The 21,634-nt window shown below is 36.7% G+C and overlaps 1 protein-coding gene and 1 long non-coding RNA gene across 2 annotated transcripts in view; one reads left to right on the top strand and one right to left on the bottom strand.

Moving 5' to 3' along the window:
- The first annotated feature begins 306 nt into the window (after window positions 1-306).
- Window positions 307-21,634, top strand: part of Mcmdc2 (minichromosome maintenance domain containing 2) — a 31,969-nt gene continuing 10,641 nt past the window's right edge. Inside the window, exons 1-9 of the mRNA XM_020158788.2 lie at window positions 307-403; window positions 502-632; window positions 702-761; window positions 4,020-4,215; window positions 4,935-5,057; window positions 5,176-5,280; window positions 8,806-8,931; window positions 10,950-11,187; window positions 17,797-18,002. Of these exons, the coding sequence (XP_020014377.1) occupies window positions 310-403; window positions 502-632; window positions 702-761; window positions 4,020-4,215; window positions 4,935-5,057; window positions 5,176-5,280; window positions 8,806-8,931; window positions 10,950-11,187; window positions 17,797-18,002 (1,279 nt within the window). The 5' untranslated portion in view covers window positions 307-309. The remainder of the gene's footprint in view (window positions 404-501; window positions 633-701; window positions 762-4,019; window positions 4,216-4,934; window positions 5,058-5,175; window positions 5,281-8,805; window positions 8,932-10,949; window positions 11,188-17,796; window positions 18,003-21,634) is intronic.
- Window positions 4,210-7,603, bottom strand: LOC141421658 (uncharacterized). Its single transcript, XR_012446319.1, has 3 exons — window positions 7,504-7,603; window positions 4,919-4,976; window positions 4,210-4,761 (listed from the first exon to the last, which is right to left on the bottom strand). It is a non-coding gene; the product is annotated as an uncharacterized lncRNA (long non-coding RNA).

Genomic DNA, 21,634 nt, shown 5'->3' with positions numbered 1-21,634 from the left:
GTTATTTGAGGGCTGATAAGCATGCATGAGACCCTGGGTTCAATCCCAAACACCTCTTCAAAAAGGTTTTTTGGCAAAGTAAAACAAGGGTTTGTTTCCCTTTTCATAGTGATTTTTTTAGAGTTGGAAAGTTTACCTAGTTTTGTTTTATTCTCAATTTTAAGTTTGATTAGAGGTCTTCAAAAGTAAAACTTATTTTATTTTACTTCTAGGTTTCCGCATCATTTCAAGTGTTTTTGCTACTTGTAATGTTTACAGCAGCTGTGGCCTAACTTGTTAGTAATAGGGACGGATCATTAACTAGGAAAAATGTCAAACCTAAAAATGAAAGAGGCAGCTCTTATCTATCTTGACAGAAGTAAAGGCCTCCAGAAGTTTATAGATGATTGCAAGTACTACAATGGTAGGTTCAGTAAAGGTGAATTTATGTTTAAAAAAAAACCTCTCAAATAAATTCCTACATGTAACTATCCTGACGTTTACATTTGTGTATTTTTATAGATTCAAAACAAAGTTACGCTGTCTATCGTTTCAATATTTTAGTAAATCCTTCTGATGTTGTTGAATTAGATGCTGAACTTGGAAATCACATCTTACACCATCCTTTAAAAGCTGCACAAGTTTTTCAATCAGTAAGTTAAAGAAAGAAAGAATTTTATAGCATGTGGAATTTTTGGTAATTTGTGTGTTTGAAATCACAGGTCTGCTTTATTGCTGTTAAGACTCTCTCATTAATTGGACAATTACAAACTGAGACTCAGGTAAGTTTTAAAGAAAACTCAGAGGAAAGCTCTAAAGATGATTTGTAAATTAATATTTTCCATTTACAGATTTTGTTTGTTGAAAATATATTCTTCAAAGTTCAGTGGAATATTTTATGTTAGATTTTCATCAATGTGACAAAATATTTGACAAAAACAACTTAAAGAAAGGAATTATTTATTTTGGTTTACAGTTTTAGAGATTCTAGTTCATCCTGGTGGTGAGGGTGTGGCAGAGCAAAGCAGCACACATCATGGTGGCCAGTACACAGAGAGCGGGTGGGAGTAGAGAATGCTGGCGTCCTGAGCTCTCCCTTCACTGTCTTATTCTCTCTGGGCTCCCAGCCTATGGGATTATGCCCCTCACATTCAGGGAAGGTCTTCTCCCCTTAGTTAATCTTTTCTGAAAACATCTTCACAACATTTCCAAAGGTGTCTTCACTTAGCTCCTAGTCAATCAAGTTGATAATTAAGTTAACCATCAAAAATATCTTTATTTCCCATGTTTTTACTTATAAGATTAAAAAGTTTTATAATAACAAATTTCAGATACACCCCAAAGTAAAGAGATTAATTCACTGACCCTCCATATACCTGTGCTCAAATTCAGTATTTTGCTGTATGTGCATCATCTGTTTTTATCTGAAATATTTTAAAGCAAATCCAAGATGTTCTATTATTTTACTGTTACATACTTTGGTATAAACTTCTAAGAATTGTAGATATTTTTCTTACATAACCACAATGCCTTCATCACCCCCTACAAGTAACAATAATTCCTTGCTATTACCTAATATCCTGTCCACGTTTAAACTTGCTCAATTTTGTTTCAAGAATGTCTTGGGGCCAGGAATGGTAGAACACATCTGTTATCCCAGCTACTTTGAAAGTGGAGATTGGGAGGATCAAAGTTGGAGGCCAGCCTGGGCAAAAAGTTATTGAGACCCCCTCTCAACAAACAAGCTGGATGTGGGAGTTCACATCTGTAATCCTAGCTATGAGAAGGCTTGAGTAGGAGGATTGCAGTCAGACACAAACACACACACACACATACACACAAGATAAAAAGTGCAATACTGTATCTGAGAAATAAAGGAAATAAAGGACTGGGACATAGTGCTTGGCTAGCAAGTGGGAGGCCCTGAATTCAAACCCTAGTCCCATACAAAAGAAAAAAGACTCTTTCAATTGGTTTGTTCAAATGAGTATCAACACAAAGGCCTCATTTCTTTTTTTGACTTGGCCTAACCTCATACCCTCATCTCTGCCTCCCAAGTAGCTAGGATTATAGATGTGAGCCACTGTGCCTGGCATTATTGGTTCTTATATCTCCCTAAATCATTTTCAATCTAGAACCACCCCTGCTCCCCCCCTCTTTTATACCTTGACTTTTTAAAAAAATGAGTGAATTGTCCTATTAAATGCTACATAATCTTAATTTTTCTGATTGCTTCCTTGTGGTACTATTTCAGTTATTCTCCTGTACCTCTGATATCTAAAATAGGAGTTGGCTATAGAGACTTAGATTCATTTGACTCAATTTAATATGATGGTGTCATGTACTCCATACCTCATGACATGAGGAGGATACAAGGTTATTCCATTTTTAACCTTGTCACAATTGATCAGTGGGTTCTGGTGATATGCTGATCCCCTACATTATACAGTTTCCCATCACCTTTCATCTGACTTTCACACAGAATCCATCTCATTAGGAGTTGCAAAATTGTGATTTTTCTGATGTTACCAACCTTTTTGAATTTATTAGTTAAAATTATTGTATGAAAGAAATGTTCTGGGCTGAGAGTCTCTAGCTCAATGGTAGAGCACATGCAAGAAATAAAAATCTTATCATCTAACACTTAATTCAAAATATCACAGTCAACTCATAATTTTTCCTTAAAACCCACAAAAATCAAAATAAAAACTTCTCAACTATTTGGTTACTCTGAAATACAATTTGGGAAATTGTACAGGATACAAGATAAATGTTTGATTCTCTTTTTAAATGTTTCAGAGAGTGAGTTGAAATTCAGAAGCCTACAATGAGCAATTTGGGGGGGTTTATTTTTCCTTTTTTTAAAATATGAGGAACTCGTGAACATTTAAATATGTTTGATATGTTTTTTCAAGCTTATTTTCAAGCAGTACTAGTGTTTGAACTCAGGGCCTCACACTTGCTGGCAGGTGCTCTAATCATCTCAACCATTCTGCCAGCCCACTTTTTCAAGTTTTATGAGATAGGATTTTGCTATGGAGCACAAGCTGGCCTGAAACTCACAGAGATGCTCCTACCTCAGCCTCCAGAGTGCTGAGATTACAGGTAAGCACTACCACTCCCAGCTATCTGATTTGGGGGAGGGAGGTAGTACTAGGGTTAGAATTCAGGGACTCACACTTGCTAGGCAGGTGCTCTGCCATTTGAGCCATGCCCTCAGCCCTTTTTTGCTTTAGGTATTTTTCAGAAAGGGTCTTGAGTATTTGCCCAGAGCCAACTCAGACCAAGATTCTCCTAACTATGCCTCCCATACAGCTGGGATCACAGTCATGTGCCACCATATTCAGTTTATTGGTTGAGATGGGGTCTTGCTAACTCTGCTGGTGCTGGCTTCAAACCACATTCTTCCTGTTCTCTCCTTCCTGAGTAGCTAGGATTACAGGCATGAGCTACCATGCCCAGCCTCCATTTGATGTGTTTTCTGTTCCAGTCCTGGATTAGTCATCTCTCCAAAATATCCCAGGCTCCTTTTAATAAGAAATTATATTTAGAGATCATAAATTGGGTACTAGAAGTATTCTATGCTATTGGATTGGCATTATTTTTCTTTAGTGAATGTAGCCAGGAAATGTGTATTTTAAGGAAAAATGAGCCCATCATCACATTTTCAATTAGAACGATAGATTATAAAATTTATTTTATTTCATTTTAATTTTAATTTTTCTGTACTGGGGTTTGAACTTAGGGCCTCGTGCTTGCTAGGCAGGTGCTCCTTGAGCCACTCCACCACAAGGATTTATTTTAGTATAACAGGGTAAAGTATAGAGAGGGGCGAGGGGAAGAGTGAGAAACATTTCCTATTCCCCACTCAGGAAATGGAAGCAAAGACTCAGATTTTTATTTCTTAAAAGTTGAATCTCTTTTATGCTTAACAACACTAAACATGCACTTGATTTACTCTGCAGTGTATTGCTTCTATCATAATGCAAGTTCAATTGGATCTACAACTTTTATTAATATCATTTTTATGTTCTTGTCAGATTAATATAGTGCTGAAATTAACACATTTACCTCCTCTGCCATGTTATGGTCTCGATATTTCTGAGTTTCCACGTGATTATACATCTCAGAGATTTTATATGATGCGAGGAATTGTGATTGCACTGGCAACCATAACCAAGTACACACAAGGGGCAAGGTTCCTCTGTTCAGATGAAGCATGCCCGCTTTCAAAAGGTAATATTCAAGGGCAAAACCAAAATCTCAAGGAATGTATTGTTTAACCCCAAATGATGGCTACGATTAGTTACTAGTCACTCTCAAAGTAAAATGAATGGAAATTTGGTTATCTTCTAATGTAAGTTTACTTGCATAATCTTGAAATGCATTCTTTCTCTCTACACCAACAATTTTACAAGTGTTCTTATATTGCCGAAGTACTGTTGTTCTTGTGCATTATTTCATGACTGCTCCTGCTGTTCCCTCTCCGTTAAGGTACTTTATCAGCCCTAGACTTAGCCTGGTCAGCCACTCTCTAGGACATTTCTTCCACTTATTCCACCCCTCATTGAGTTGGATGCCCATCCTCTCTTCTCTCTGAACATTCTGCAAAATGTTGCCACATATTGAAATTATGTTTCTTATTGCTGCATGTAAAGTGTGTTTGAGCATACATTTTACCAGTCCCTTAGCATAGTATCTAGGAAGAAACAGCTGTGTTCCTTGCTCTTTGGAGACTGAAGCAGGAAAGTTCCAGTTTGGGCTGGGCTACATAGAGAAACTCTGTTTCAAAAAATAAATAAGTAAATAAAAATTAACCATGCAAAAAACATTAATTGAACTACTCTGAATTCAAATGCATAATTGAATTAATTATGCTTTGAATTAGATAGCGTTAAATAATTGAAAATAGCCAAATCTGAAAGCAAATTTAGCTTACCACTGTTTTCTTTTAGGGTTTCGGTACATAAGAGTGCATGTTCCTGGTGCTACAGAATCTGCAACAGTAAGAAATGACTTTTTGTGTAATCTATGTTCATCTCCACTTCAAGAAGACAGAAAATTTAGAGTACTTGGTGGTAAAAATGCATCTACATTTTGTAATTGTAACTTATAAAATAGTTTCTGGCATTTTAATATGAAAATTAAATTGAATGTATAATCTAATAATTAAATTGTTTTGTTCTTTGCCTGAAGATAAACAGATAGTTGAAATAATTACCACAAAATCACTTCATGCTTTTCAAGGATATTTTAAAAACCAGCCATTTAGGTTTCAATCTCTTACAATTTTCCTAAGAGGTATGTAAGTTTTGTTTGAACTCAAAACAAATTGCTATAAATATGGAATTGACTTGCTCATGCTTATATATTATAAATATATTTCTATAGTTTAAGGATTACAAATCATTTTATTGTTGAGTTGCTAAGTCCCAGGGTCATAGCCATGTTATGATAATTAGTTCATATTATTCTATGTGTATATGACCTACGTCAATACTGGAGTTATTTATCTTTTTTTTTTTTTTTTGAACTCAGAGCCTTGAATGTTCTTGCTAGGCAGGTGCTCTACCACTTAAGTCATGCCCCCAGCCCTTTTTTGCCTTGGTTTTCAGATAGGGTCTCAAGTTTTTGCCCAGACTAGCCTCAGGTTGTGATCATTCTACCTAAACTGCCTTCATATCTGGGATTACAGAAGTGCCCCCACATGCCTAGGATTTTGATTGAGATGGGTCTCACTAACTTTTTTGCCTGGCCTACCTTAAACCATGATCCTCTGGATCTCTGCCTCCCAAGTAGCTGGGATTACAGATGTGCACCACCAGGCCCAGTTGGTATTGGAGTTATTGCTTTAGAATATAAGCATGATAAAAGTAGACTTTGGTTTTTATTGCACAAAGTAAAAAGTTGGTATGTGTTAAATAAATGAATTAGCATCCTCACATGATTAACTATTGGTAACTGCATGGGTAAGTACATCTGACTAGACAGTCTGCATGAAGGAGGAAATCACTAACAGTAACAACCACTCAGGGAAGAAGTGAGTCTTCATTGAAGAGTCAGAACTGAATGTGATAGGGCTCCACATTTTTCTTTTGGTTAAAATGAAGAAATTGAAACTTCAAAAAGAAGATCATGTATGAAAACCATGTACAGGAAACACAAGAGTTAGGAAAGTCAAGACTTGAATAAGAACTCTTACCCTTAGTCTGACAAAGATGAAGCAGGTATTTAAAACTCAGAAATAATAAGTAATTTTTAGGAGAGTCTCTGCTTTTCTGAGACATGAGCTCTTGGGCTGTGGCTCCGGCTGGGAGAGGGCAGGACTTTCTGACCCTTTGCACCTGCGATGTGACACATCTTATATTGTTTAACTAACGTAATCACACACGGTGGGGCAAAAGCCAATCTAACCTCAGTGACTCTATTAGGAAAGGGCCCAGCCACTGCGGTGTTGCACGTGCTGGTAATTAAGGGAAGCAGAGGAGGCTAGCAGTTATTATGGACAGGTTGTGGGCGCCTGTGAAATGCTTTACGTGCGCTAGCTTTTAGCTGTTATTAGTAAGATAATAAAGCTGCCCCTAGATCACAGCTGCAGGTCACACCCGGAGGAAGGCTGCAGTGGAAGGAAAAAGTGGTGAAACGGAGGGAGGGGGAGGGAAAGAGAGGGAGGAGGAGGGGGTATTGACAACCTCTCTTGGGGACTGGATGGAGCTAGCTGGTTTTCCTCTGGGCGTGAGTCTTCCAGCTTTTGGCTCTGCTTCACCTGCACCACCAATGTGGGAACTGGTTTTGTTCCAGAGATACATGGACAAATTGCAACGCAGAAAACACTTTCCCTAGCTGATGATAAATCAGTGGTAGAGTGTGTGCTTAGCATGCCCGAGGCCTGCTATCCCCAGCACCTCTAGGAAAAAAAAAAAAAAAAAGGAAGGAAGGAAGGAGGAAGGGAATGAAGGAAGAAGGGAGGTAGGGTAGGAAGGAAAATAGGAAAGGAAGGGAAGGAAGAAAAAATAGAAAAAAAAAGTAATTTTTATATAGCAATTCCTATGCCAGAAATTCTATATACATTAACTTATTTAGTCACAGTAATCTTGTAAGGTAGCATCTATTAGTACATTCTATCAAATTGTATCTCTCATTTTACAATCAAAAACTAAGGAACAGAGAGGTAACATGTCCAAAGCCACACAGTAAATTGCACAGGCAAGATTCAAACAGCCTCAAAATCTGTGCTTTTATTACTGCATTTTATTATATACTATATGTATATTAGCGTTACATTGCAATATAGACTGTAAGTGGTTATCCTGCTTGCATTTTAGTAGAAAAGTTTTTCTCCAAACCAACTCTTCCAAGGAATGCAAATATCCAGGCATGGTGGCACACGCCCATAATCCTAACTACTTGGAGGCTGAAGCAGGAGGATTACAAATTTGAAGCCATGCTACGCAGTACAGAAGGAACCCATCTCAAAAAAGGAACTCAAATAAACATTTAAAAACTAAATGAATAAAAGCGGACCTTTGAGTTGACTCAGAAGATATCTCCAGACTTTCTGGACTCGTCTTCCTCTTGAAGTTTCAGTGGCCTTAGAACACATGCACCAAATTCTAAGATTCTGGAAAACAGAATTTAGAGAGATTATAGTCTCTATTTTTATTTCCCCTTATAATAAATTCTGCATCCTTTAGTTTGTTTATTTTGGTTGGTTGATGGGGGTTTAATGTTTGTGTTTGTTTTTATATTTTCTCAACTGTTGAGCAGGGTTCTTCCCTTTCAAGTATACAGTATACTTTCTGGAGCTAAGAAAGGGAGGGAGAAGTGAGGGAGAGAGAGAAAGAGGGAGAGGTCACTGATCTGCACAGAGAAAAGCTAACCCTGCTACTTCTTGTAAAGCTTTCTTTTATAGCTTTTAAAACCAACCAACTTCTGGCTGTGAAATGGAGGATCAAGATTTTTAGTGTGTTTTTAAATGAACTTTGAGCCAGGCGCCAGTGGTACATGCCTGTAATCCTTGCTACTCAGAAGGCAGAGATCAGGAGGATTGTGGTTTGAAGCCAGCCTAGGGGAGTCCCTATCTTGAAAAAGCCCATTGAAAAAAAAGGGCTAGTAGAGTGGCTCAGTAGAGCACCTGCCTAGCAAGTGTGAGGTCCTGAGTTCAAATCCCAGTGCTTCCAAGAAAATAAAATAAACTTTGGACTCATACAAAAGTTTTGCTCAATCTGTAGGTGTGAGGGAAGATTCTAGCCACCTGAAAAAGGATGGACCCTGGAGGCAAGCTGAACTAGATGTGGATTTCAGTTCTGCCACTTACTAGTATAGTAATTTAGCTTTCTACAAGTCACTTGCCCATTGTCTTCATATATAAAGTGGAGATAAGAATACCTATTTCACAGTTTATAATTACATAATACATGTATAAGTATTACAAGTATTGTGAACAGTGAGTGATGACTTTCAATATTACTTTGTTCCTAATTAATATTATTATTTGTAAGATCATTTTATAAACATTTCTGTCATTTAATGCAAAAATATTGCATCTTGTATAGAATGATCTTTTTCCTTTTGACCAAATTATAACAGTATCTATAAGCTTCTTCAAGATAATCCTATTGCATTTAAATATAAATATTTCTTAGCAATAAAATTGTCTCCGTTTACATTATTAGTACCATTGTATATGGATATTATACTAAGCAAAGCTAAATACTTCATTAATATCTCAACTACTGAATTGTTACTGGTTGAGGAACTTTGAACCATATGATCATGTACAAGTTTCATTTAGTGAATTCTATTTTCTTTGCTTAATAATTTTAGATGAATTAGTGAATAAAATGAAAATAGGAAATGAATATAAAATTATTGGAATTCCAGCCTGTGTCAAAACCTCACAAACTTCTCTCTGTATAGAGGCAAATAGCATCATGCTTTGCAATTCAAAAGGTAAAAAAAAAAATCATATATTAACAAATATTTAAATTTAAGCCCATTTGTTCAACAAATAGCTATTATTTACCTATGTGCTGGGCATTCTAAGTATAGGGATATAGTTATGAATAGGACAGTCAAGTTCCTACTCTTAAATCTTATAGAAGGTGGTCAATAAAAATATAATATAATCAATGGAACAATTTTTGATATTATGTGCTACAGAGGAAGTAAAACTGGGCAGTGTTGTACAACCTTGCTAGCAGGCAGGACCCCTTTCTTTAAGTTTAGGGTTTGGGTTCTGGGCTTTGTACCTGCTAGGCAAGTATGCTACCACTTGAGCCATGCCTCCAGCCCTTTTTGCTTTAGTTTATTTTTCAGATAGGGCTGACACTTTTTGCTGAGGGCCAACAATAGACTGCAATCTTCCTAACTGGCCATCTTGACTATCTGGGGTTACAGGGATGTACCACCATGCCAAACCTCCTTATTTTCAGTTTTTATAATTAGCAATAAGAAAAATGTTTCAGGAGCTGGGTATGGTGGTGCATATCTGAAATTTCAGCACTTGGGAGGCTGAGGAAGGAAGATCATGAGTTGGAGGCTAAGCTGTACTACGTGGCGGATTCCAGGACAGCTTTGGCTACCTAGCAAAGGAAGGGAGGGAAGAAGAGAAGGAAGGAAGGGAAGGACAGACAGGGGAGACAGGAAGGGAGGAAGGAAGGAAGGAAGGGAAGAAGGAAATGTTTCAGAATCGGTAAAAGAGCTTTTCCATACTACGTTTTCTTTTCCAGCTAAGGGAATTCAAAGTGGCTGTTGTGGTCTGATGAAGAGCTCAGTAAAAACTCCTTTTTTTCCTTATCTAAGTTCTGAAATAAGAAAAAAGATAAAAGCATTTAGGGACCAAAATATCTTCATTATTAATATTTCCTTTCAAAACTCTTAACACAATTTAGTATTACATAAACAAAAGTAGAGAGCAGACCTACTTTTTTTCACTTGGTTCACAAATATCTAAATGTAGAACAGGCTGGTTAAGTCTTGAATAGAGGGAATTTTAAAATCCATAGGTGGCCATCTGCAGTAATATAGGCCCAAGTTAAATTTAAAGTCAAGTGGATTCCAGATACTTTGACTTATCTTGAAGAGAAAACTTCTTACAGAACAAAAGTGCTGAAGAAAGCAAGCAGAGATGGACCATAGACAGTTTAGTAATCTTTTTATATTTTTTTACTATGAACTGTTCAAGATTTATTGATTTTTCTGGCAGAACATAACTTACATGTAGGTGGGAAAGTGTGTTTTCTTATGAAATTGGGCATATTTAAGCGCCCAAATGTGGGAAGACCTGGACTAAGGTCTGTGGGCAGGTATGAATAGAGAAAATCATTGCTCTGTGATGGCAGCCCAAGAGGAAGGAGAAAGGGTCTGGATTATTCATGCACAGCTGTTCCTCCCAAACTGACCAACTGGATAAATCCCACCCTTTGCAGGAGTTAGAAGGAGTGGGAGGGAAGCAGGTGGAGATTTAGAATGTTATAGTATAGTACAGTAGGTACTTTCAAAGTACTAGAAGATGGTTCAGAGGTGTGGCTCAAGTAGTAGAGTGCCTGTCTCAAAAGCAGGAGGCCCTCAGTTCAAATCCCCAGTACTGTCGAAGTAGAAGATAAATCTTTCCTTTAAACCACAATTTCATGAGCCCTCACTGAAGGTGCCAAACATAGAAATACAGGACAAATTCAGCAGCATAGGAAGGAGCCCCATAATCTGCTTTACTCACACAACTCTTCAAAAGAGAATGAGAGGCTTGGCTTCAACTCACAGCTAATCTATGTGAATACATGAGGTGACTGCTTGCTTTTATCACATTCCCTGAGATGGAAATGATAGACAAGTGTGCCACCAATCATAATTTAACATCATTATAAAAATTTGAATATGACATCATTAGTCAAATAACAATTTGATAATTTTTTGGATAAATGGAATCAAATGTCTATAATGCTATTTTTTTTGTTACTTTTTTTTTTCAGTTCCTACAGGTATTAGTGACAACTTCAGGTATCTCCTCTCCTTGACTTCTAGCTCATGCTGGAAGTTTTCAGCAATACTTGCCAATATCTTTGCATCACAAATTGTTCCACCTGGGACTTACAATTTGCTTAAGCTCTGTTTGTTGATGAGTCTAGTACAGACAAGTGACCGGAACAAGGAGCTAGAAGACTGCTTGGATATTTTAATTATAACAAGTGATACCCTACTTATAGGCAGGTAAAATATGTGCTGTGGATTTTCAAATTATAAATTGGCCACAGAAGTGCATGAATCCCTTCCATAAGTATTAATACAAGATGAATATTTAGAATTCATGTGAATGCTACAGTATTTAAACCAATTTTTGTAAATGAAGTTCAAAACTTTTTAAACATGAGTTGTGAACTAGAATATTTGCTTTCAATATTTTGAGAATCTAACCACTGAAAGTTTCAATCTATTTCTCCACTCAGACCTTTGCAAATAAATGTGTCTTTCTCAGCTTCCTTTTCCAACATTCCCTAGCTCACTATTCTGCTTTTGTCTCTTGTTTCTACTTTTAAATGATCTTCCCCTGAAGAGCCAACAGGTGCTTTCTTAATTTTCTTATAGATTCCACTCACTAATATTGATTCACTACACCCAAATAAGATTGAGAAAGTGCCAAAATTACTGTTTTGTAGGGGATATCTTCCTAACTAACCTTGGAATAAGAATTTACTTCCCACTAGCAAGTTCCCTTTTTATTGTAATTTTTTTTTCGTAGTACTGGGAGTTGAACTCAGGACCTTGTACTTGCTAGACAGGCACTCTACCACTTGTGCCTTACCTCCACCCTTTTTAGTTTTGTTTTTTGTTTGTTTGGTTTTTGGTGGTACTAGGGCTTGAATTCAGGGCCTCATGCTTGCTAGGCAGGCACTCTACCACTTGAGGCAAGTACCCTTTAAAAAAAATAAAAGTTATGTATCTCAGGGCATTGGTGGTCACATCTATCATCTAGGTTACTCAGGAGGCAGAGAACAGGAGAATCATGGTTTGAAGCCAATCAGGGCAAATAGCTCATGAAACCCTATCTTAAAAATAGTCAACACAAAAAGGGCTGACAGAGTGGCTCAAGTGGTAGGGCACCTGCCTAGCAAGTGTGAGGCCCTGAGTTCAAGCCCCAGTTTTGCCAAAAAAAAAAAAAAGTTGCATAACTGTTTATAAAGCTAGAGCCATGTGTGGTGGTGCATGCGTATAACCCCAGCTGATAAAGTTAAAAATAAATAAATAAAGCTAGGAATAAGCTCTTTGTTAATATCTTTCATGTAACTCTGAAGGAAAAATAAATTTATAGGCTGAATTTTTAATTTTAAATTAATATTAACTTAATTGAGCAGATGATGTTTTGTTAAAATTAAGTCATCACCGGCAATTTAAATATACTAAATGTTACAGATTGCACAGTTTATTCTTCTACTAACAGCATGAAAGTGTTTTCTTCCTCAGTCTCACTAACTCTGAGTGTTATCAGACTTTAAAATTTTTCCATCTGATGGGTGAAAATGGCTTTTTTTTTTGCATTTCTTTAATTGGAAATAACCATCATAATTTAGAGTTTATTAAACACTTGTATTGTTATGAACTTCCTGCACTTATTCATTATCCATTTTTCTATTAACTTGTTTCTTATTGATTTGTGATGCGTGTTGCAAATTAAGGCCTTTGTCTCTTTTCCTGTTTCTCATAAACCTTTTGCCTTTTTTTTATAGCATTTGAGGCTATATGAGAAGCTTTGTTTTTTGTTTGTTTTTAGGTAAAATTTATATATAGTGAAGTAGTTAGAGCGCATCATTATTATTAAAAACAATGCGTTTTGCCAAACACTCCTATAACCACACTCATGATAAGACAAAATATTTTCATCACTCTAGAAATCTGTCTTATTCTCTTTTAGCATTAGTTCCTGATTTCTGTTACCATAAATTAATTTTCCTATTCTTGAACTTCATATAAATGGAAGCATATTGTGCATACTCTTTGGATATATTTTTTCTTGATCATATGTTTTTGAGATTGATCCAGTTGTAGTCATCAGTAGTTCATTGTTTTTATTGATGACTGGTATTCCATTGTATGAATATACTACAATTTATTCATTTTTCCAGTGATGGACATTTGAGTTTGGTATGTATTGACTATTATGAATAAAGCTCTTGCAAACATCATTTTCTATAGTTTTGCAGTGCTGGAGATCATTCCTAGGGGATCTTGAGCATACTAGAAAAGAGCTCTGCAGCCACAGCTCTGCAGTAACTATTCTTATATAAGTCATTTTGTGGACATGCATTTTCATTATCTTAGATAGTGGAATTGCTTGGTCATAAGATAGATACATAAAATTTTATGAGAAACTGCCAAACAGTTTTCCAAGGTTGTACTATTTTACATTCCTCACAACAATGTAAGAGCTCTATTTGTCCCCATCCTCACCAACATTTGGTGTTGTCAATCTTTTTCATTTTAGCCATTCTACTAGTTGTGAAATTGTATTTTATGCTTCCAAATTTCATTTCTCTAATGACTACTGATTTAGGAACATTTTGTGTGCTAATTGGACACTCATATATCTTCATTTTCTGAAGTATCTATCCAAGTCTTTGCTCACTTTTTAGTTGGATTTGTTCTAGATGCATGTCTTTTGTCACACATATATAGTATGAATGCTTGATTTTAAAGGATTTTCTTAAAGATGTCTTTGATGAACAGACTTTCATTTTTATTAAGTTTAATTTATTATTTTCTTTTGCTTCATGTTTTGCTGAATTTTGTCTGAGAAATTTTTGCCAACTTCAAGGTCATGAAGATTTTTTAATGTTTTCTTTGAGAAGTACTTTCAGATTTTGTTTTAGGTCTTTTTTTCTATCTCAAGTTAACTTTTGTATATAGTGTGAGGTAAGAGTTAAGGTTAATGTTTTCCATTTCAGTTTTCCCTCATGATTTGTTGATATGACTTTTTCCCCCCATTTAATTGTTTTGACACCATTGTTGAAAGTAATTGAAGTAGGTAAAAACTGAGTATAAAGTTGAACTGAATGTAAATCTATTTGGACTCTGTTTTCTGTTGCTTTATTTGTCTGTACTCATGCCAGTACTGTACTGTCTTAATTAGTGTAACTGTAAACTCATTCAAACTCAGGTGATGCACTGGTGGAGTGGCTCAAGTGGTAGAGCACCTATCTAGCAAGCAAGGCCCTGAGTTCAATCCCCAATTAACAACCCCCCAAAAAAATCAGGTGATGCAATTTTATTCCTCATTTTCAAGATTTAAAGAAAAACTATTTTAAGTACTTTTGTATTTTCTTATAAATGTATGTTAATGCCAAAAAAAAAAAAAAAAGAAACCTTTTAACGATTCTGATTGCTACTGCATTCAACTTACAAATAAATTTTGGGGAGACTTTTCATCTTAACAGTATTAATTATTCCAGTCCATGAATATTGTATAGCTCTTTGTTTATTTAGGTCCCTAATTTCTCTTAGCAATATTTTTTAAAAGTCTCACATATATTTTATTAAATTGATGCTAAATATCTGATATTTTGATGCTGTTAAAGTGGTAGTGTTTTCTATATTTCATTTTCAACTATTTGCTATGAATATATAGAAACTAACATGGTTTTTTCTATTTTGGCCTCGCATCAATAGTTTTAAAAATTCCTTAGCTGATTCCATGATTGAATGCCATTGTTCCGTGTGACTAAGTTGTCAGCCTGGCTGCATATTAAAATCACTTGGGAAAGTTTGTTTTTAAAAAAAACATTTATAGCTGTGCGTGTGTGTTGGCACATGCCTCTAGCTACTCTGGAGGATGAGGTAGGAGAATCACTTGTGCTTACAAGTTCAAGACTAGCCTAGGCAACATAATGAGACCTGATCTCCAAAACAAATAAATAAAAAATAAAAAACCATCTATAACTGTGTACCACCTCCAGAGATTCTAATTTAAGTGTTTTGGGGTAGAGCTTAACACTGGAATTTGTTTAAAAAAAAAAACTCCTCAGGTGATTTTAATGGTCTAAGGCTGAGAACCACTGCAGTACAGGCTTGACAAGTCTTTTTTCTTTTTTTTTTGTGGACTGGGGCTTGAACTCAGGGCCTACACTTTGAGGCATTCCACCAGCCATTTTTTGTGATGGGTTTTTTCAAGAAAGGGTCTGGTGGACTATTTGCCCGGGCTGGTGCAATCCTGCTTGTCTCTGCCTCTTGAGTTGCTAGGATTACAGATGTGAGCCACTGGTGCCCAGCCGGGGCACAGTTTTTTTCTAAGTATCACTTCCCTGTTTTATGTATCTTCGAACTAGTGCTCGAATTCCCTGAATGGTATACCCTGTATCTGCACTCATTTTGCTGTGTTTTATAGCATGTGTGCATCCACATCTAAGGGATACTTCTTCAGCCTCTTTTTTCATTGCATGTCTACATCTGCTCTTTTATAGTTGATTGCATCAGCTACTATGATTTCTATGGCAAGGATTATTTTGGCAGTACTGGTGTTTGAACTCAGGGCCTCACACTTGCTAGGCCACTTGCTCTACCACTTGAGCCATGCCTCCAGCCCTTTTTCAGATAGGGTCTTGCACTTTTTCCCCAGGCTGTCCTTGGGCCTTCTACTTCCACCTCCCACCTTGGTGGGATTACAGGCATGTCATACCATCCTGGCTTATTTGTTGAGATGGGGATACAGGTTCTTGTTAGCTTTTTACCTAGGCTGGCCCAGTAACCAGAATTACAGATGTGTGCCACCAGGCCTGGCCCTGTGGCAAGGAGTTTAAAGCTAAGTGTGTTAGACTTTTCATCACTGTGACTAGTACCTGAAAGAAACAATTAGAGTCAGAAAGATTTATTTTGGCTCATAGTTTCAGAGATTTTAGCCCATGGTTGATTTGCTCCACTGGAAAGCATCTCACTTTGTAGCAGCCTAGAGCCAGAGAGTGACAAGAAGGGGCTAAGGAAAGATACCTTTTTTCAGGGCTTGCCCACAGTGACCCTCTTCCCACAAGTAAGCCCCACTTCCTAATAATGCCATCATATTATGACTCCATCAAGGCACTAATCCATTGATTAGTTCTCAGAATCCAACTGCTTCCCAAAAAGTCCATCAGCTGGCAACCAAGCCCCCAACTCATGAGCCTATAGGGAATTTCTCAGACTCAAACCACAACACTAAGCTAAAAAAAATCATATCCATTTTTCATAATTTGAATTTGAGAAATGAAGAGATTAAGGCAATTAGCACAGATGTTAGAAGGCAAAAGGGTATATCAAGAGTTTCCATGATTAGAAATGCTGAGAAACTTCACGGAGGGAACAAGATGGTGGATTAGAACCATCCATCACTTTGACTCCATGAATGAGAAGAGTGAGGTAACACAGGAGAGACTATATTCTGAAGAGAGGAGGAGCACTAGAAATCATGAAAGACGTGGCAAGATAGCAGAAAAGCATAGAGGAACTGAGACAGCAGACAAAGAGCAAGTCCCATTCATGTTCCTTAGGGTGAAGAGAAGCCAAAGACACAGTCACAGGTAAACCAAATTGTCCTGGCAATTCTAGCTGCAAGATAATCTCACACTTCCTGCAAGCCTTAAACCCAGTGTGGGGATTCCTTAAAGCCAGTCTTACCCTGATAACAAAACCGGATAGAATATCACAAAAAAAAAGAAAACTGCAAACCAATTTCCTTGATGAACATGGATGCAAAAATTCTCAATAAAATACTTGCAAACTGAATTCAGCAACACATTAAAAAGATCCTACACAATGATGGAAATTGGTTTCATTCCAGGGATGCAAGTATGGTTGAATGAACACAAATCAATAAATAATATGTCACATAAATAGAATCAAGTACAAAAATCACTTGATCACCTCAATAGATGCAGAAAAAGCCTTTGGCAATTTTCAATATTCCTTCATGATAAAAGTACTGAACAAATTAGGAATAGAAAGAACACACCTCAACATAATAAGGTTATACATGACAAACCTATAGCCAATATTGTACTAAATTGGGACAAACTGAAACATTTCCTCTAAAACATTCTTGAATGCTACAAGGGTGTCCATTTCTCCACTCCTTTTCAGTATAGTGCTTAAGTTCTTAACCAGAGAAATAAGGCAAGAGAAAGAAATAAAAGGGATACAAATAGGAAAAGAAGGGCTGGCAGGCAGAGTGGCTCAAGTGGTAGAGAGCCCACCTAGCAAGTACGAGGCCATGAGTTCAAACCCCAGTACTGAAAAAAAACCACAAATAGGAAAAGAAAAAGTCAAATTATCCCTATTTTCAGATAATATGATCCTATACTTAAAAAACCCTAAACTCTCACCAGAAACTCTTAGACCTGATATTACTTTCAGCAAAGTAACAAGATACAAAACTAATATAAAAAATCAGTAGCTGTTCTATATTCCAATAATGAACAGGCTGAGAACTAAATCAGGAAAAAATAATTCACAATAGCCTCAACAGCAAAAAATGCTAGGGATATACCTGATAAAGCTCAGTTCAAATGTCATCTCTCTTTTGCTTCCTCTGACTTCTTTTCAGGTAGAAATAATACCTCTTTATGTGTATTCTTAATATGTTATTCTAGTACTTATAACGTATGTTAGGTTTTTTTTATTTCTAGGCTGTGAATTGTCCAGTGAAATTGTCCAAGTTTCATTTATGTTCTTATCCCTAGGACATAGCTAATAATGCTCAATAGCATAGGGACAAATTTAATTTGTGTGGCTGTTAACACATTATGACTTCTGAACTTAAAATACTAGAAAGTAATAATGAATAATTTATTTTCCCCCTAGACTTTTGAATTTTAGCATAAACCTTGTTCCTCGTGGTATACATCATCCTGTCTCTACCGAAATTTTCCCTACTCTATCCAGAAATAAATATGGAACAGGAGCAGTTAGCATTCAAGCTGGCAGTGCCTTGCTAGCTAAGGGTGGTATCTGCTTTATAGGAGACTTAACTTCATACAAAAAAGATAAACTTGAACAACTTCAATCAGGTAAACAACTTTTTTTCAAATTAATTTTCACCTGTTTAACCTAGCCATATCAATGTCAAGGAGTTACTTAACACTTAAGATAATATTGTACATATTTCAGGAGGTGAAGACTCATGGCAAATGTTATTTCTCTTTTCAGTTTTATAAATAGAAATAAGAATTTAATCTGTAAAGGTACTGTTTTAGCCTTTGCTCTGAGTTGTGCTCATGCACGACTTTGTATTAGGCCAAGTTGTTTTCTCCTTGTTTCTTATTGCATTAGCAGTAACGAGGGGGAACAATCCTTGCATTGTTCCTAATCTTAGTGGGGAAACTTCAAATTTGTCACCATTAAGTATGATGATGTTAGCCTTAGATTTCTTTTTATCAAGCTGAAGAAGTTTCCCTTTATTCATAATTTGCTGAGAGCTTTTGTAATGAATGAGTGCTGGCCACTGTCAAATGCTTTTTTTGCATCTATTAATCTAATTATGTGATTTTTCTCATTTAATCTATTGATGAGATAGCTTACATTAATTGATCTTGAATATTGCACCAGCATTGCATACCTGGGATAAATCTAATTAATTGGGGTGCATAATTCTTTTTATACATTGGGTGTCTGGTTTGTTATTATTTGGTTGATGACTTTTGCGTCTATATTCATGAGATATACTGGCACGCGTGCACGCATACACACACACACTTCTAAAAATAACTTTGAACTTGTGTTTAACAAGGAAGTGCAATGAGATAGGGGAGCCTAAGCATGAGCGGAGGAAACAGGGTCAACAGTGCCTATTTCTCATAGCATCTACTGTCACTGTGCAGCGTCCCTCGTGTACTTGTTTGTTCTTACTTTTTCACTGACCCCCCATGCACTGTTGGTGTACTACAATTCAGGGCTCGCATTCCTTATCAACATGTCTTCAGCTGAGTAAGAAGGGATGCTATCAACTTCCAAAGGCCATGCTTTCTCTTCAAGCCACATTTGCCTTCTCTTTCTGTGGATTTGCCTATTCTGGACATTTTGTACAATATTTGGTCATCTGTAACTGGCTTACTTCATTCAGCATAATGTTTTTGAGTTTGTTTCATCCATGTTATAACATGTATTAGTGTTTCATTCCTTTTATTATTGTAGTAAAAAACACACACATTACATAAGCCAGTAGTGGGGCTGGCGGGGTGGCTCAGTGGTAGAGCACCTGCTTAGCAAGTGGGAGGCCCCGAGTTCAAACCCCAGTACCACCAAGAAAAAAAAAAAGAGTAAGCCAGGAGTGGTGGTGCTTATCTGTAATCCCAGCACTCAGGAATGCAAGGCAGGAAGATTGTGAGTTTGAGGCCAGACTGGGCTAACATAGTTCACATTAGATAAAAGTTATCATTCTTAAGCATGCAATTTAGTGACATTAAGTGTATTTACAATGTTGCATAACTGTCACCACTGTCTATTTCTAAAAAGTTTTCATCATCCCAACTACAGTCTCTATACTTATTAAACACTAATTCTCTATTCTTCCCTCCCCCATCCCTTAGTAACCTTTATTTTACTTTCTGTCTCTATGAACTTGCTTATTAATCAAATTTAATTTTTATGGCTAAATAATATTCCATTTTATATATACCACTTCTTTTAAAACCCCCATTCACTTTTGATGGGTACTTTGTTTCCAGCCTTTTGACTATTATGAATAGCAATGCTTCTAGGGACATTGGTTTATAAGTATTTGTTTGAGTCACTGATTTCAACTTGTTTGGGTATATACAACAGTAGAATTGGTGGGTCATATGATACTTTGATAGAATAATTTAAGGAACCTCCAAGCTATTTTCAAGAGGAATCACACCATTGTATATTCCCACCAGTAATGCATGAGGGATACAGTTTCTCCACTTTACTCCATTGCACTTTATATGTAAATATGTTTAAAGGAAAAAGCTTTGTATATTAAAACTGTGTGATGTGTGTGTGTGTGTGGCTACTGGGGTTTGAGCTCAAAGCCTCACACTTGCTATACCACTTAATCCATGCCCTCAGCCCTTTTTTTTCTTTAGTTATTTTTTAGACAGAGTCTCAAGTTTTTGCCAGGGATTGGCTTCGGACCAAGATCCTTCTACCTATGCCTCCTAAGTAGCTGGGATTATACCTGGCTGATGAATTGAGATGGAGTTACATTAACTTTTTTTTTGCCCAAGAGATCCTCCTGATCTCCATCTCCCAAGTTGCTGGGATTTTATACCTGAACACCATGCCTGGTCCACATTAGTCTTTTTTTCCCTGCTTTTTCAACAAGAGGAGCAGATTTTTGTTTTTTATTGGGCCTCTCAAATTATGTAATTGGTCCTATTAGAATGGCAAAAACTAAAAAGATTAACAACAAAAACTGTTGTTGAGGATTTAGAGCATATACTGTTGGTTGTGGGAGTATCAGATAGTATAGCCATTTTGAAAATTGCTCTGGAAATTTCTACAAAGTTTTAATCTTGTTTTTATTTGTGATATTGGACATTGAACCCATAGCCTCACACTTACTACGCAAGAGCTGTACCCCTTGAGCCATGCCTCCAGACCTTTTGTTTTTATTTTGTTTTATAGATAGGGTCTTACTAACTTTGCCTGAGCTGGCCTCAAACTCTTGATCCTCCTTCCTCTGCCTCCCAAGAGGCTGGGATTATAAACCTGAGCCACTACACCTGGTTGTTTGAAATTTAATCTTGATTAACAACTTGATTAGATTAAGACATGCCTAGATTAAGCCAGGTGCCTGCAATCCTAGCTACTCAGGAGGCAGATCAGGAGGATCGTGGTTTGAAGCCAGCCCCAGGCAAATAGTTCATGAGACCCTATCTCAAAAAAACTCATCACAAAAAAGGGCAGGTGGAGTGGCTCAAGATGTAAGCCCTGAGTTCAAACCTCAGTACCACAAAAAAAAAAAAAAAAAAAGAAGTGCCTAGATTAGTAGAACATACTTTTGGGTGTGTCTGTGAGTGTGTTTTCAGAGAGAATTAACTAAGAGGAAAAGACCTGCCCTAAATATGGATGGCACCATCCCATAGGCTGGGAGCCCAGACAGAATAAAAAGGGAAAAGGAGAAAGCCCTTTAGTGTAGGCATTCTCTCTGTCTGCTTCCTGGCAGCCATGGTATAAACTGCTCTGCTCGGCCACACCCACCTTACCAGGATGGGTGGAAATCTCTGAAACTGTGAGCCAAAATAAATTCTTCCTCTCTTTAAGTTGTTTATGTCAGGTATTTTGTCTCAGTGATGAAAGTCTGACTAAGACACATGGACATGAAAGACTATTATTATGAATGAAAAGATTAATTTGAAAATTATTGAGATATAGAATTCTAAAACTACAGTTAAATCCATAACTTGAATGGTTATAAAGAGTGAAGGAAGGCTAAAAAGAAGAATAGGATGTTTCCATATTTTTTGTTTGGGTTTTTAAGTGAATGGGTGGTATGCTACCAATTGTGAGTGATGACCACACAGCTTTGGGGAGGGGACTTTGATTATGAACATCTTGAATTTGAAATATATTTCCCCCAGTCATTGTAGCTCACATTCTCTATCTCTTCTCACAGTCCCACATAGTTTGGCCTACTTCCTATCATTTTTTTCAAGTAAAGGATATTACTTATTTTCAG

This window comes from Castor canadensis, chromosome 3 (assembly GCF_047511655.1).
Source record: "Castor canadensis chromosome 3, mCasCan1.hap1v2, whole genome shotgun sequence".
Classification (NCBI taxonomy): Eukaryota; Metazoa; Chordata; class Mammalia; order Rodentia; family Castoridae; genus Castor; species Castor canadensis.
The sequence above is the reverse complement of the archived record's forward strand: the minus strand, read 5'-3'. Positions and strand labels throughout refer to the sequence as shown.